Source organism: Sceloporus undulatus, chromosome 2, assembly GCF_019175285.1.
Source record: "Sceloporus undulatus isolate JIND9_A2432 ecotype Alabama chromosome 2, SceUnd_v1.1, whole genome shotgun sequence".
NCBI classification, from domain to species: Eukaryota; Metazoa; Chordata; class Lepidosauria; order Squamata; family Phrynosomatidae; genus Sceloporus; species Sceloporus undulatus.
Window position 1 is genome coordinate 147757856 of NC_056523.1, and position 15054 is coordinate 147772909.

General features: G+C 39.8%; 1 protein-coding gene across 9 annotated transcripts in view; it reads left to right on the top strand.

Annotated features, from left to right (window-relative positions):
- The window catches only part of BAIAP2 (BAR/IMD domain containing adaptor protein 2), a 182841-nt gene that overhangs the window by 37554 nt on the left and 130233 nt on the right, over positions 1–15054 (top strand). For all 9 annotated transcript variants that reach the window (XR_006102222.1, XR_006102223.1, XM_042452483.1 and 6 more), the window contains exon 2: positions 6172–6247. Coding sequence is in view for 7 of the 9 variants with exons in the window: in XM_042452483.1 (XP_042308417.1) it covers positions 6172–6247 (76 nt within the window). In the remaining 2 variants the exon portion in view is untranslated. The remainder of the gene's footprint in view (positions 1–6171; positions 6248–15054) is intronic.

Genomic DNA, 15054 nt, shown 5'->3' on the forward strand with positions numbered 1-15054 from the left:
TATAGATATATAGGGGTACATGTAATGTGGTTGAATTTTTAAAAGTCAAATTTTCTGAAACATTAAAGCTACTTTGTAGCCAAGGGAATGAGTTTGTAGCTTTATATGTTGATTTTGCAACAAGAAGGAAGACTTGACAATCTCAAACATTAGGAGGTTGTTAACATTGTCCGTCTGTCTGTCTGTCTGGGGGCTAAAACAGACATGGCAAACCTCAAAGAGAAACTAAACTTTACTTATCGGAAACAGATAGTTGATGTCTGATAAAAATGTAAGATACTGTTCTGTTGATGCTCATTTGTCTCCAGAGGAGAGTGACCAAGGTGATAAAGGGGCTAGAAACCCAACCCAGTGAGGAACTACTGGGATAGCTCAGTATATTTAGATTAGAGAAAACAAGATTTAGAGTAGAGATGACATGATCATGATCTCTAAATATCCAAAGGGATGTCTTGTAGAAGATGTAGTGAGTCTGGTTTCTTCTGCTCTAGAGATCAGAACACAAATCAATGTATTCAAATTACAAAAAGAGAAATTCTACCTAAATGTTATGAATTCAAAGACATAGTCATGTTAGTATTGAAAATCAGTACTCAAAGGGATTTTGTAGCACCCATGCATCTGAGGATGTAACCTCAAGGCTACGAAACCTCACACTACCAGCTTCTTTCTTTCAGTTAGTCTCAAAGGTGCTACAAGATCCCTTTGCATACTAAACATTATGAAAAGACTCTTTATTATAAGAGCTGTTTGACAGTGGAATAAACTACCTTGGAGGGTTGTGGACCCTTCTTTGGAGGTTTTTAAACAGAGATTGGATTACCATATCTCAGGAATGCTTTAGATTTGTATTTCTGCATGTGAGGGGGTTGGATTATAGATGGTTGTTGTGGTCCTTTCATGAAAGCCTATGAATCAGCAGCATTATAAAGGTGTGAGGAAAGCCTCAAAGGACATCAAATTAGCTGTGTCTCTTGAAGTGCTTCTCTGCTGACTGCCCTGCCTTCTTCTGCCTATGTTTTTAGTTCCTGCTGCCTAAGTAGTTTTCTCTTCAATTGTAACTTCTGGGCCCCATCTTTCTTATGACAGTGTGCATAAGAGACACCAAGATCCCAGTTAATTAGTTTTGTACTTGATCCAGCAGACAGAAAAATGCAAGAAGTGATGATCTCCTGGGAAAGTAGATGGGCTACCTTGTATTATAATTTGAATAGTCTGTTCATTAATTGGTTCTCAGGACAGGATCAGAGTGATCTTCTTGTTCAACGCAAAGGTCTGCACACTTCGTAGCCTATAATGAAGGCTACAGGGATGAAGCTGAGAATCTGAGGATCACCCATCAGCATGTGAGAGTATAACAATGTTACCTCCAGACTCAGTGTACTACACTGAAATTAAGCTGTGATACTCTGACTTGAAGAGGACGTTGCCTGCTTTGAAATTAATATGCTGTTATGAAATCCAGAAATGCTGATGTGCCACTGTGAAGTTGAAGGATTTCACTGCCAGCATCCATAGTATTTTGTGGGTTTTTCAGGCTAAGTGGCCATGTTCTAGAAGAGTTTATTCCTGACGTTTCACCAGCAGCTATGGCTGGCATCTTCAGAGAATGCTGGCATGGAAGAGAGTGGGGTATATATACTGTGCCACTTCTTCTCAGTGCTAACAATGGTTTACATTTGTTGTTGTTTGCCTTCAAGTCATTTTGACTTAGGTAACCCTAGGGCTGTCACAGCATTTTCTTGGCCAGATTTGTTTAAAGGAGGTTTCTCTTTGCCTTCCTCTTAGCAAAAGTAAATTACAGTGGTCACGGTCTCAAAAGAACAGGATCCATAAATGAAGGAATAAAAATTCTTCAGGCAGAAAATAAGCTTTATACAGTAGTTGCGTAGCCAGCTTCAATTGAGGGGGCAGACGTTTAATCACCTTATTCAACAGAAGTGTCTTGTTTTCCTCTTGTTTCCCACCTCCCTCACAAGGGAGTCAGAACTGTGTAGGGGCAAATTGTTGTTGGCTGCATTTTTCCTAATCCTACATAAAAGATGTGGTAGGGGATGTGGTGGCTTAGTGGTTAAGATGCCAATTCTGACAATTGGAAGATCGGAAGGTTGGCAGTTTGAGGCCCGAGTGCCACATGATGGGTGAGCTCCTATCACTAATCTCAGCTCCTGCCATCCTAGCAGTTTGAAAGCATGCAAATGCAAGTAGATAAATAGGTACCACTTCAATGGGAAGTTAACAGTGTTCGGTGCATACATGCTGGCTATATGACCACCAAAATTGTCTTCAGACAATGCTGGCTCTTCAGCTCATCTTCGGAGAAGAGCACCACCCCCTATAGTTGGTTATGGCTAGACATTCATGTCAAGGGACTACCTTTATGTTTTTACATAAAAGAAATATGGGGATTGCAGAAGCCTTGCATGTTCCAGTAGTATTTGCCTCAGTGGGAGCTGGACAGAAACAAGTTCCATCTCCATTAAAGCAGTGGAAGCCAAAATTGGAAATTGTCACTTGAGAGCTACTGGACGTTGTAGTCGGACGACGATTTGCAACAAGATTAAAGCTGATGGGTATCATTAAATAACCAGAAGGCACCACATGCCATCTGATCTTGGAAGCTATCCAGACTTAGTCATAGTTAGTACTTGGATGAGGGACTACCAAGGAATACCAGGAAGGCCGTGGCAAACTGCGTCTGAATGTTCCTTGACATACCTGCAAACAACAAAACAAAAACACTGTGAAATCCATGGAGTCACCATAAGTCAGCAGATACAACACCATCAACTCCCTCTCCCCCACATCTGGATAATATGCAAAATGGATCACAAACTAATGCGAGAGGAAAAAAGTTTTGCTTGGCTATAGCATTCAGAGGTGGATTTTATAAGGGTGCTTGCATGGCAATTTTTCCCTAAAATCTGGAACCTTTTCAGACTGTTCAAACTTAAGCTGGTTCCCTTCCTGTTTGTTTTAAATAATTGTGCTGTTTAAGTAATATGGCTGTTTGATATCTTAGAGTTTTAATAATCTCATGAAAGTATTGTATATGTATTTTCTGTTGTTGCTTCTGTCAGGGCCAAGTAAGCTTGGTTTTTTGTTCAAGCCAAAGTACGTGTATCAAAATATACCCCCAAATCCCAGATCCTACACATGTTCTCTTTGAAGTAAATCCTATTGTGTCACTGTGTGTTAGACTGCAGCCAGAGTGACCTCCAGCCGTGTACCCCAATGGATGGCAGAACAGACCACTATTACTACCTGGCCATGGGTCTATTTATTTTTTTTATTAGCCTGGCTGGATACACATTTGTCTTTTGGGTAACATTCTAGCAGTAGGGAAGATAAGGAAGTGGAGAAAATTTATAAGCAGCTGGACAGGTCCTCACAGATGCCCCCCAGATGGCTGTTAATTTCTAATCTTGCCATTGTTCAATTAACCAGTGTATGAAGCCATGGAAAAATTCAGAGACAGAATTTAAATAGTTTCCATAGTGAGAAAATTCTTGCTTTGTAGAAGTACTGTAGTTATGGTTTGTAGAGCGGGGAGGGGGGCAAACTTAAGCCAAGAAGCACAAGATTTTTATTATAAATGTCCCATAAACTATACTCTGGAGTTACTGTTTTCGTTGCCAGCCTCTTGCTCAATTTTTAAAATTCTTTACCTTGCAGTACAGTTCCCAGTAATTCCAGGGTTAGGTTCTCAGTAGGAAAGCACAAGAATTTGTTGTGGTTCCAGAAAACTCAGGTACTCAATTCCTTGTCTCATTTGAATGGTGCCATAGTTAAAAAGTGATTGAATGACTTTTTAGATTGTGGAGTAAAGGTAGACAGGACAGCTTGTTACACACTTAACAAAGAGCCATTCTTTTTAGTGCTTATGGAAGGCTAGAAAAACAGTTAAAGCACACATTTCAATAACTGGAGGTAGGAGCTTTCCCTGCAAATTTAATTTTTTGTTTTGTTTTGTGGCTGGTTCTCTTACTTGCTTCTTGCTCCTTTTCTCTTTCTTTTGCGATCTTCTACAACATAATGATTTAAAAGGAACCAAACATATTAACCTCTCTGAGAATGTTTGAATTTCACTTCAGCAAGATATGGATATGCTTAAAGTTGTTTTTTCTTTCTTCTCCACAGCCATGTGCTTTTGTAGCTGATTGGCAATTTTTATAAAGAAGGTTGTCCTTCAGGCTTTGCCCTGACTGTGAGATTGGTGGTTATATAAATTCTTAGTCTTTCAACATGAATAAAGTCTTCACTATCAACCATGAATTTCAGTAGGAAAAAAAATGCAAACCTTACTTTTTTGCAGGTACAATATATTAGACCAATATTAGTTTTACTATTATTAGGCATTGTTGTTGTTGTTGTTGTTGTTGTTGTGTGCCTTCAAGTCACCTCTGACGTATCGTGACCCTAAGATGGACCTGTCATGGGGTTTTCTGAGGCTCAAAGTTGTGACTCCCCCAGGGTCACCCAATAGGCTTCATGGCTGAGCAGGGAATTGAACCCTGGTCTCCAGAGTCATAGTCTAATGCTTGAACCACTACACCATGCTGGCACACAATTAGACACTACTACCTGTATTTTCTGGCCAAGCCAGATATGTTCGTTTCCCCCAACTAACTCTACTACAGTATTAGAAGCTAGAGTATGGCCTTCGTAGTTAGGTGTCCTCTCTCAACCACAACCACCTTTGCTTGGGAGGGGCTATGTTGCTTACTGGTTAAGAGGGGAGGTAGGTAGGAGGAAGCAGTTCAGTGAAGGAAGAAGCAGCTGGTCTTGGCTGTGCAAGACAGAAAGGTACTCTCCCAGATGGAGAAAATTCTTATTTTCTTCCCTCTCACAGCCCTTACCAGTTGTTTCTTCCTCTTCTGAATTACCTCCTCCCTCCCTCCCTCCCTCCCTCCCTCGGGTTAACAATAGAGGATGCTTTTGATGGGGCACATATATCCCTGCACCTCATCTGAAAAGAAACATATGTAGGCATGCGTGTGTGTGTATGAGCCTTTAAGTTGTCTGTCAACTTAGGGTGACCCCATCAATTTCCTAGATTTTTTTTTTTGGCAAGGAATACTCCAGAGGTAGTTATGCCAGTTTCTTTTTCTGAAATATAGCCCACAGCACCTGGCAGTCTCCCATCCAAGTACTAACCAGGGTTGACGCTGCTTACTCAACCAATAACTTTGTTTAAAAGACTTAAATTTTAACAGTGATCTTAGGCAAATTATACACCATATATACTTGAGTCAAGGGCAAGTTTGGGGACCAGAATTATGGATTTTGATATGACTTGTGGATAAGTCAATAAAATGTAGAGGCATGCAACAAAGGATGTGAAGGATAAAGTTTATTCCCTCCATCCACCATCCAGAGGGAGAGAAAGGCAAGCCAGCTCCATTGGGCCTAATCAGAGTAAGAAGAAGGGCCCTCCCTCCAGTCCATCTGCCGTGGTCCAGGCCTCCGAGGGAGAGAAGATCTGCTGGACTTTCCCCCTTCCCCACTGCCATACCCTTCTCCTTTTGTGTCTTGTCTCTTTAGATTGTAAGCCTGAGGGCAGGGAAATATCTAATTAGCAATTTGTAAGCTGCTCTGATAGCCTTTTGGCTGAAGAGCAGGGTATAAATTTATAGGTCCTCTGCTTTGTGCTTTGCAAAAGACGAAGAAAAAATAGACTGTTTAAATTTGCTTAAAACAGTAGTTTTTTTTTTCTAACCAAGTAAGTCTTCTATTACTACCAACATCTGATGTTGCTGTTGTGTACAAAGACTGAAGTGTTTGTTCCTCATTACCAGCTGTTCTCATTCCTCTGATCTTATTCTTTGTACTTGTTCAGGTTTCATATTCCCGTGGCTGGCAGAATATATATTTACACAGGAGCATTGTGGTGTCTGGAATTTATAGGATATAGCTATTTACTTTAATCCTGAACTGAGCTTTTCAAAGATATTATTGTCTTATAAAATGTCACCAACTTCTGTGGCATGCTGTGTGGGGTGTGTGTATGTGGGAGGATTCTGTTTCCAAGCTTTCATTCTGCATAGGAGTGTGAGTCAGCCTCCCATGTATTCATACATGTGTACACAAGGACTACAAGAATACTTTGGGGCACTCTGTGGACTCCTTTAAATTGCTAATGTCTTGTTTGTTTATTTCTTTGTCTCATAGACTATCATGGAGCAATTCAACCCCAGCCTCCGGAACTTTATTTCTATGGGGAAGAACTATGAAAAAGCCTTGGCAGGTAAGTGAAGTGGTGCTGTGCATGCTTTCACAGCCACATTGTGACAACTATGGGGATTGCAGCCCTTTCTCTGTACTAGTTAGTGGTAGCTGAAGTATGAAGGGAAAGGTAAAATTTTGCTGCTAGGGTTTTCAGCAGTATTCTTGAAGGGTTACTAAAGACAGGTTGTGAAGCAGCTAGTCTTTGAATTAAGATAGAAACATATTATCTATTCTGACATTTGAGGCTTTAAAGATTGTAACAAGTCAGACTGTTTGGGGAGTCTGACAGAAAACATCTTCCTTGCAGCGATGAGCCGGAAAGAAGCTACTGATTTACTGACAACCGGATGATAAAAACAGAATTTGGGATTTCCCATCTTAAATAGCCTCTCTGGATTTAAAAATATATATATATATATTTAGCATTAAAATTAGATTTTAAAGAAGTTGTGTGCATAACATTTAGCTCTTCATTTTTGTAATTAAAATTGATACTTAGACTGAGGATGGTATCCTTCCAGTGTAGATACTTACATGGGAGTAGGTCCAGTTAAACTCAGTGGATTTACTACTGAATAGGCATGCCTAGGATTGTATGGCTCTGATCAACTAACTTGGTCTCTTGGCTGGAATGGAACATGATGATGATCATGAGTGTGATCTTGTGCTTTATCAGACTGCTTAAATCCTGCTGATTTCATTGTACTTTAAGCAGCATACCTGCAGACATATGTAGCTGTGGCAAGAGCTTTCACTGGCAATAACTATTTCATAAAATATAATCGGCTCTTTCCTGTAAAAGATGATGCCTTAATAAATACATGGGCTTTTAAGAACCACTAGACTCTTTGCTACAACCAATAATTAAATTCAACACTGTTTCACATGTGTGTTGTTAATTGTCATCAGGTTGACTTCAACTTATGGCAACACTATGACTGAGAAAACTCCTGAGACATACAGTTGTCAGTAGCTCAGGTCTTCAAACTCAGGGTCATGGTCTTCTTGGATGAGTCTATCCACCTGTAATAAGGTCTTCCCTACTGCCTCCCACTCTACCAAGCATTATTATCTTTTAAAAAAAGGATGACAGCTCACCCGATCCGTACCAAAGCTTGGAAATGTTACTACTGTATTTTTGGACTATAGCTGCCATAATCCTCCAGCCTAGTATACACCTGATAGAAATCCAGAACCCCTCTCGGTAGTAAATGTACATTTAAACTTTGAGGATGAAAATAATAATAATAATAATAATAATAATAGGTTTTATTTATATACCGCCCAATCACTGGGAATCCGAGCGGTTTACAATAGAAGAGATAACAGACAATTCCCTGCCCACAGGCTTACAATCTAAAAGACACGACACAAAAGGAGAAGGGAATGGTGAGGGGGGGAGGGAATCAGGTCCAGCATTCTTCTCTCCCTCTGAGGCCTGGACCAAGGCAGATGGACCGGAGGGAGGGCTCTTCTTCTTCAGGCTAGATCTGCCTGATGGCTCCCTCTGAGGCCGAGATGACAATAAAACACAACAACAAGAAGACAGAAAAAATCACTTTGTTCATAAAGGTAATTTTTAATCTTTGGAGTTTGTTTCCAAGAGAAAGGTAATGGAGTCTTGTCCCTTTTGCGATCTGGATAGATCTAGTTTACTTGGTGCGGCAGCTTTGGCTGGCCTTAGCTGGGTCATGGAAAGCTTCTACAAGTTTCAGCCAAAGTTTTGGGCTCTGACAAAATGGGAGATCATCTGTGTACATTTATTTCCCTGTGAGTCTTTGCTGTTCTGTTTTTGAGCTTTCTACTTCTTTGTTCAAGGAAGCTGCTTTCATCCCTCCCACCCCCAGGGACTTGAGATAGGGCTTAATTGCTCCTTCCTTTCATACTTATTGGCACATGAACCTAGCTGAAGCTCTAGGGAAAAGGTTTCCTGGAAGTATCTCTTTTTGGATAGCCTGAGGATCTCTTAGGTGACTTTCACTCACTGACTTTACCTTTCTTTTAATTGTAGCATTAGGTAACATCTCAGGGATATTTCCATTTTTTTAAAAGCCAAACTCATGAGTATCACATCTTCTGACTGGGACTTAATAGACATCTGCCTTGAACCATCTTCAGCTCATTCTTTGCACACTGGTCTTTGAGACAAACTGCACACGCCAGTGGCTACTTGAGAAACAGAAGAGTTGGGATTAATTTTTCAAGACAGCTTGAAAACCATTCTTCCTGAAGGAGAAGCAGGCCATAACTAATGAGTAGTGGGAGAACGCCACACTTGTGATCAATGGCTGAGTCTTGGTATTTGGGGAAAGCTGATGTATTTAAACCCTGGCGATCTTTAGCTAAGAGGAAGTTTACATATGAACAATTTTAGTAACCCCTTGTAACATCCAAAAATTATGGTAACCATGTTATCTTGATAATGGCAATCCTATTAACCAGAGGGAGATCATTTTGATGGACTTTGGATTATAATGTCCCCCCCCCCCAGATATGATACAATATATAGAAACACAGGGGAAGCTGGTCACACAGTATGTAATGTCTGAAAGATGCTTTCACAGGAATGGCATAATGTAGAATTGTCTTGTCCTAATGTGTATGTGTGGGGGGCGGGGGGGGAGTAAGACTCATATAACTTGCTACATATTGGACTACAGTTCCCAGAATTCATCCCCATGGAATCTGTTGGCTAGAGCTGCTGTAACTTGCAGTCCAGCAGCTTGGAAGATTTCATTAATCTCACCTCTGCCTTGTAGGTTTAGTTTAGTGTGAAAAATCCTATGTCTGATGGGTTGGATCCTAGAGAACTGTGAACAGAATGAAACAGGATTCTGAACACCTGACTGCTAGAGGTGGGGGTGGGGACAGGAAGGCAAACTTCTCTGATTGCCCCTTCCCTTGTGTCATCGTCTGTCATGGCAAGGGGGAGAGGTGAATTCCTTCAAAGTAGCTTTCCAGAAGGCACAGGGGGAACTGAGGAATGAGTCAAGAGTTTCTCTCCCCCACTATCATTCTCCAGTATGAGGAGAACTCTGCTAAGTGCTGACCCCATTCCTATATAGTTTTGGGACAGTTAGAGGCATGTGTCCACGCACGTGCATGCTTAAATAATAAATAGAAACTGAGACATTGTGTGTATTAATAGCGTATAAACCATTTTAATATGCAGTGTTTTAAGAGCATCCACCTCCTCATTGTCTACTCTTGCTGACCTGTTCTGTGTATATAGGAGCTATAATTCTGAAAATTATCTATGGCGTTTCAGTTGCCAGCAATAAACCTACCCATCTTAGACAGTTTCTGCATAATCAAACAAAAATGCACCATAAAGTGATACCTTTATTGGCTAACGGAAATGCACAATATACTTGCTGCAAGCTTTTGAAGTTCCACTGGCTTCTTCATCAGGCTAGATGTTACAAACCAAATAAGAGAAAAAATAGAGATGTTAGTAAGATGTCTGCATTCTTTTGTTTCTGTCCTTAGTTAAGATGGTATGGGGAGGGCATCTTTTGCAGGTTGGCTCCTCCTCCTTCCAGCCATTTGTGAGATTTTCAAAGTTCAGGAAAATTATAGTCTATTTACATCTCAACAAGGAATCGTCTCTTGCAATCCAATCCTCTCTGTAGGCAGAAGACAATGGATTTCTCAAGAAGCTTCCATGTTTTTGCATCAGGAATAATTTGTTAGGTGTAGAGGTAAAACATGGTAATTCGGTCCAAATTTAAAAGGAAAAAATTGTTTTACTTTGGTTGAAGGTCTCAGTCCACTGGCTCTCTTCAGGGTTCCCCTGTTGCAGCTACAATGTGGTATCTCACAATCCAGAAAACATGCAGGGATAGGTGTGTTGGCCATTTAACAAATTCAGACAAAAATCCACCAAACAGTGTTATTGACCAACCAAAATGCATAATATACCTTTTTTGGGGGAATTTGTTTGAATTTAACTAAGGACAGAAACAACAGAATGCAGGCATCTTACTAACATCTCTAATTTTTCTCCTGTTTGGTTTGTAACATCTTGCCTGATGAAGAAGCCAGTGGAACTTCAAAAGCTTGCAACAAGTATCTTGTGCCTTTCGGTTGGCCAACAAAGGTATCACTGATTGGTGGATCTTTGTTTGACTTTACTAAATGGCCAAAACTGCTACCCCTGCATAGTTTCTGCATAAGTTAGGCTTTCATAAACCACTAATTAGTATGGAGAACTTCCTCCACCAATTGGAAACTAGTTAGAGGTAAAGAGTGTATTCTTGAACAAGATATTCTGTATTTCTTACATGGAAAGTATTTTGTAAGGAGGTATGAAATTTAACACTTACTCATATACTGACTATTTTCTGGTTCCTATCCCTGTCAAATCACGTGTCCCAGTTTTTTATGTTGTAGACATTGAGCAGAAGGCTTGTTAAAATTAGATCATACATATATCTGCAGTAGCTCGCCTTATCTTCTTCTTGCATATCTTGATATTTGTAGACATAGCTGAAAATTGAGACTACCGTTCGAATAAGTGCAATCAGATCAATTATGAGTTTAAATCTTCATGAGAGATCATGTATTTGAATAGATAAACATCTTGAGGGGTAAAATGTGGAGCACACATTTAGCATAAAATAGATGGAAATTAGTGTGAGATGTTTAGCAATTGGAGAATGAAAACTGGAAAATGCTTCTTTACCTTTAATGGTTGTGTAGAGTTTTAGCGAGTGTTGCAGTAAATACTACCTGCTTACTACAACCAGGTAGTAAACAGTACCTGCTGAAACTCCCTCATCTATACAACCATTAAAGGAAAAGGAGCTTTTTCTGCACTGGCAACACTAGTAAATAATTAATTTAGAAGTGCATTACAGAGAAAACCAGCAGAATGTGAATTCAGCATACAATGGAATCTACAGTAGGATTAATCTATTCTTAGCCACCTTCTCTGAGTAGATGATAAAGAAACAGGTTGAATCTCTCTTATCCAGAATTCCAAAATTTGAAGTGCTCCAATATTATCCCCATGGGTGCCTGAGATAGTGATACCTTTTCTTTCTCCTTGTTCAGTGGACACACACTTTGTTGTATGCAAAAATTATTCAAAAATATTGTGTATAAAATTATCTTCAGGCTATGTGTATGATGTGTATACCAAACATAAATGAATTTCATGTTTAGACGAGGGTTTCATCTCAAATATATCTCATTATGCATATGCAAATATTCCAGAATAATAAAAAAAACCCAAACATTTCTGGCCCTAAGCATTTTGCATAAGGGAGAATCAGCCTGTAATAGCTTGGATGAAGCTAGCAACTAAGTCAGGTTTCTTCTGATTAGTTCATCTTTCCAATAACAAACATGATACTACATCACATTATAGTTATAGTGCAGTTGTAACTTAAGAAGGAATGTCACTCCTTTGGTGATATAGAGGTAAAATTTATGTTACTTTTATAGTTAACAAGTGTGCAGGCTCACTAAAAGGTGGCAGAAGAATGTTACATGGTTCAATGCTGGTTCATACTGCACTTCATGCTGCTAGCTTATGCTGTCTTTTGGGTTGAGTCAATATCAAGATAAAGGGGAGGAGAGTGTGTTTTGTAACATGAGTTAGTGGTTTACAGCATTCAGAGGGTTTTTTAAAAGTTACTAAAAGCACACAGTTACTTCTGACAGTGTTACTTTTAATGAAGATATACATGGAATGAAGATACATATGTGTTGGCTCTCTTCTGTCCTGCTTGTGCAGAAACAAAAAACAAAACTTTTGGCCCACCAGAGATGCCATCTTACAGCACTATCTGAGGTCATCACTCTCAGAAGTAGCTAACAGTAGCAGAGTATGGAAGCACCAGTTCAGTTTAAGTATTGGCAGTGCACTGACCACACTTGAATAAACAGAAACTTGTTGATATCTTCCAAGTTTGTGGAGGTTCCTTATCATAAGTTGTAACATGTACAGATATTTACAAACTCTCCTCCTGACTCGCATTAACATATGCCATCTGTATCCATTCAGCAACAATCCAACTAACTCCAACCCGCTAAGAATAATCCACCAACATCAACCCACAGGTGCCTTAACTCTCAGTGCACGTATATATAGAGTTGGCTAAGAGTCATCACCTGGCGCTACTCAGCATGATGCAATCCCTGTAGTAAGTTTTGCATCATGCCAAGTGCTGTGACTCAGCAATTCCTCCCACTCAAAATATTTTACCACAGTTTAAAAGAACATTGTTCCAACAATATGATGAACCCCATATTTTAGTGAGTTGGAAACTGCAATAAGAAAAATTGGGAAGAATAAATCACTAGGAACAGATCACATTCCAGTTACACTGATAGAGTTCACACAGACAGTATCAACTCCAATGTTAACTAAAATATGCCAGCAAATATGGAAAACAAAATGGTGGACAACAGACTGGAAACATTCAATTTTTATTCCCATCCACAAAAAAGATGAGACAAAAGACTGCAGAAATTATCAAACTATAGCATTAATCTCCCAAATTATGCTTAAAATTCAGGACTCTAATCATAGATGGAAACAGAAATCCCAGAGGTACAGGTGGGCTTCAGGAGAGGAAAAGGTACTAGGGACTACACTGAAAACATGCAATGGTTAATGTAGCGCACTGAGGAATTCCAAAAGAAAATCAGCATGTGCTTCATAAACTATAGCAAAGCCTTTGACTACATAGATCGAAAAAAGCGATGGAATACTCTTAAAAACAGGAGAGAGCCACTACATTTGGTAGTCCTGATGAGAAATCTGTACTTAGGTCAAGAGGCAACTGTTAGAACAAAATATAGAGAATCAGAGGAAGGAACATCAACAATTTAAGATATGCAGATGACACCATACAATTAGTGCATAACATCATGGATTTGGAACAATTATTAATAAAGGTCAAGGCAGAAAGTTCAAAGGCAGGGTTCTTACTAGAAAACAAAAATAATGACCACAGATAACCAGCACACATTCAACCTAGACAATGAAGAAATCGAAATAGTCAAAGATTTCCCATACTTTGGATCAAATTTTGACCAGAAAGGAGACCTCAATCAAGAAATAAAAAGACTAGGAATAGGAATGGCAGTGATGAAAGAATTAGACAAGATCCTAAAGAGTAAAGATATACAATAGAGCACTGAAGCTAGAATCGTCCAAGCTATTGTATTCCCCATTACCATGTACAGATGTGAGAGTTAAACAATGAAAAAAGCCAACAAAAAGAAAATCAACTCATTTGAGATGTTGGAGAAGAGTACTTGAGATAGTGGACAATCAAAAAGACAGATGAGTCCTTGAACAGAAAAAGCCTGAACTTTCCTTGGAAGCCAAGACAACAAAACTGAGGTTATTGTATTTTAGCCATATCATGAGAAGCCATGACTCATTAAAAAAGACAAGAATGCTAGGAAAGATTGAAGGTAGTAGAAACAGAGGAAGACTGCAGGACATCTGGATAGTCTCAATTAGGGAAGTCACTTGCCTGAATCTTCAGGGCCTAAGCAGAGCAGTGGAAGATAGGGAGTCTTGGAGATGTCTCATCCACAGGCTCACCATGAGCTGAGATCAACTCGAGGGCAGCCAGTAACAACAAGGAAAATAATTCTGCTCTTCTGTGAAATGTGGGAGCATACAGTGCTAATCACCTCATATTTACAGAAGAGGAAGACTACAAGAATGCCATAGAACCAGAAACTTGTTATCTGAAGTTTTACTTCAGCTATACCGTACATTGGTTTTGAAGTAACTGATAGCTAAAAGTTTTGTATTCTGATTGAACTGTAACATTTAGAGGTCATAATTTGAAATATTTAGGTAAGGTAAATATATTTCCCATTGACATGGTTGTCAAGTCGTGCCTGACCGTAGGGGGTGGTGCTCATCACCGAAGAGCCAGCGTTGTCAGAGACTGCTTTGTGATCATGTGGCCAGCATGATTGCACAGAACACTGTTTACCTTCCCACCTGAGTGGTACCTATTTATCCACTTGCATTTGCATGCTTTTGAACTGCCAGGTTGGCAGAAGCTGGGACTGGTGATGGGAGCTCACCTTATCATGCGGCACCTGGGCCTCGAACTGCCAACCTGCCGATCTTGTAGTCAACAGAGTCAGCATCTTAACCACTTGAGCTGTTTATTGTGAAGTTAATAAAGGGTTTCTGATATTTAAAAAACAAACTTCCAGCCAATTTTTTTTTAAAAAAGAAAGTAGTAATTATCATAATGCCCTCATAAAAAAGCAGAGTTTTATGAGTACATTTAAGCTATTCTAACTAAGTCACAGTTCAAGAAGTATTTTTAATTTATTCTTTTTCCTTTTCAGTTTATTAGATCAGTATTCACTCTGTATGTAGTGCTCAAGGAAGCTGACAAAGACTGAGGCCTGGGTAAACCCTGTATCTGTTGCTCAGAACTGCCTTTTGCATTCTACTCTCACCTTCTTCAGAGTTTGATAAACAGAGCACCTACATGAATGATTCTGTCATTTTAGGGCTGGTCTTCACATTTAAAATACTCCTCCTTCCAGTTGAATAGAATGTGATCCAGCCACATGTGATTCCAGGAGTCAGAGGTGTCACTACCTGTGGTGATACCCACCGCAAAGGGCTGCTGATGTTGGGGTGCTCCCTCACCCCACCCACTAACTCACTTCCTTGCTTCCCCTCCCTAGCTGCTTTGTTGTCCTGTCTGGGCAAATGAAACAATGGGAGGGGACAGAAAGGGCACATTGTCTCTTAATTTTTTCTGTTGCTGGGCTTCCCTCTCAGGGAGAAAAGCCAGTAACAGAGCAGCTGGGAAGGGTGCATGTTCACCC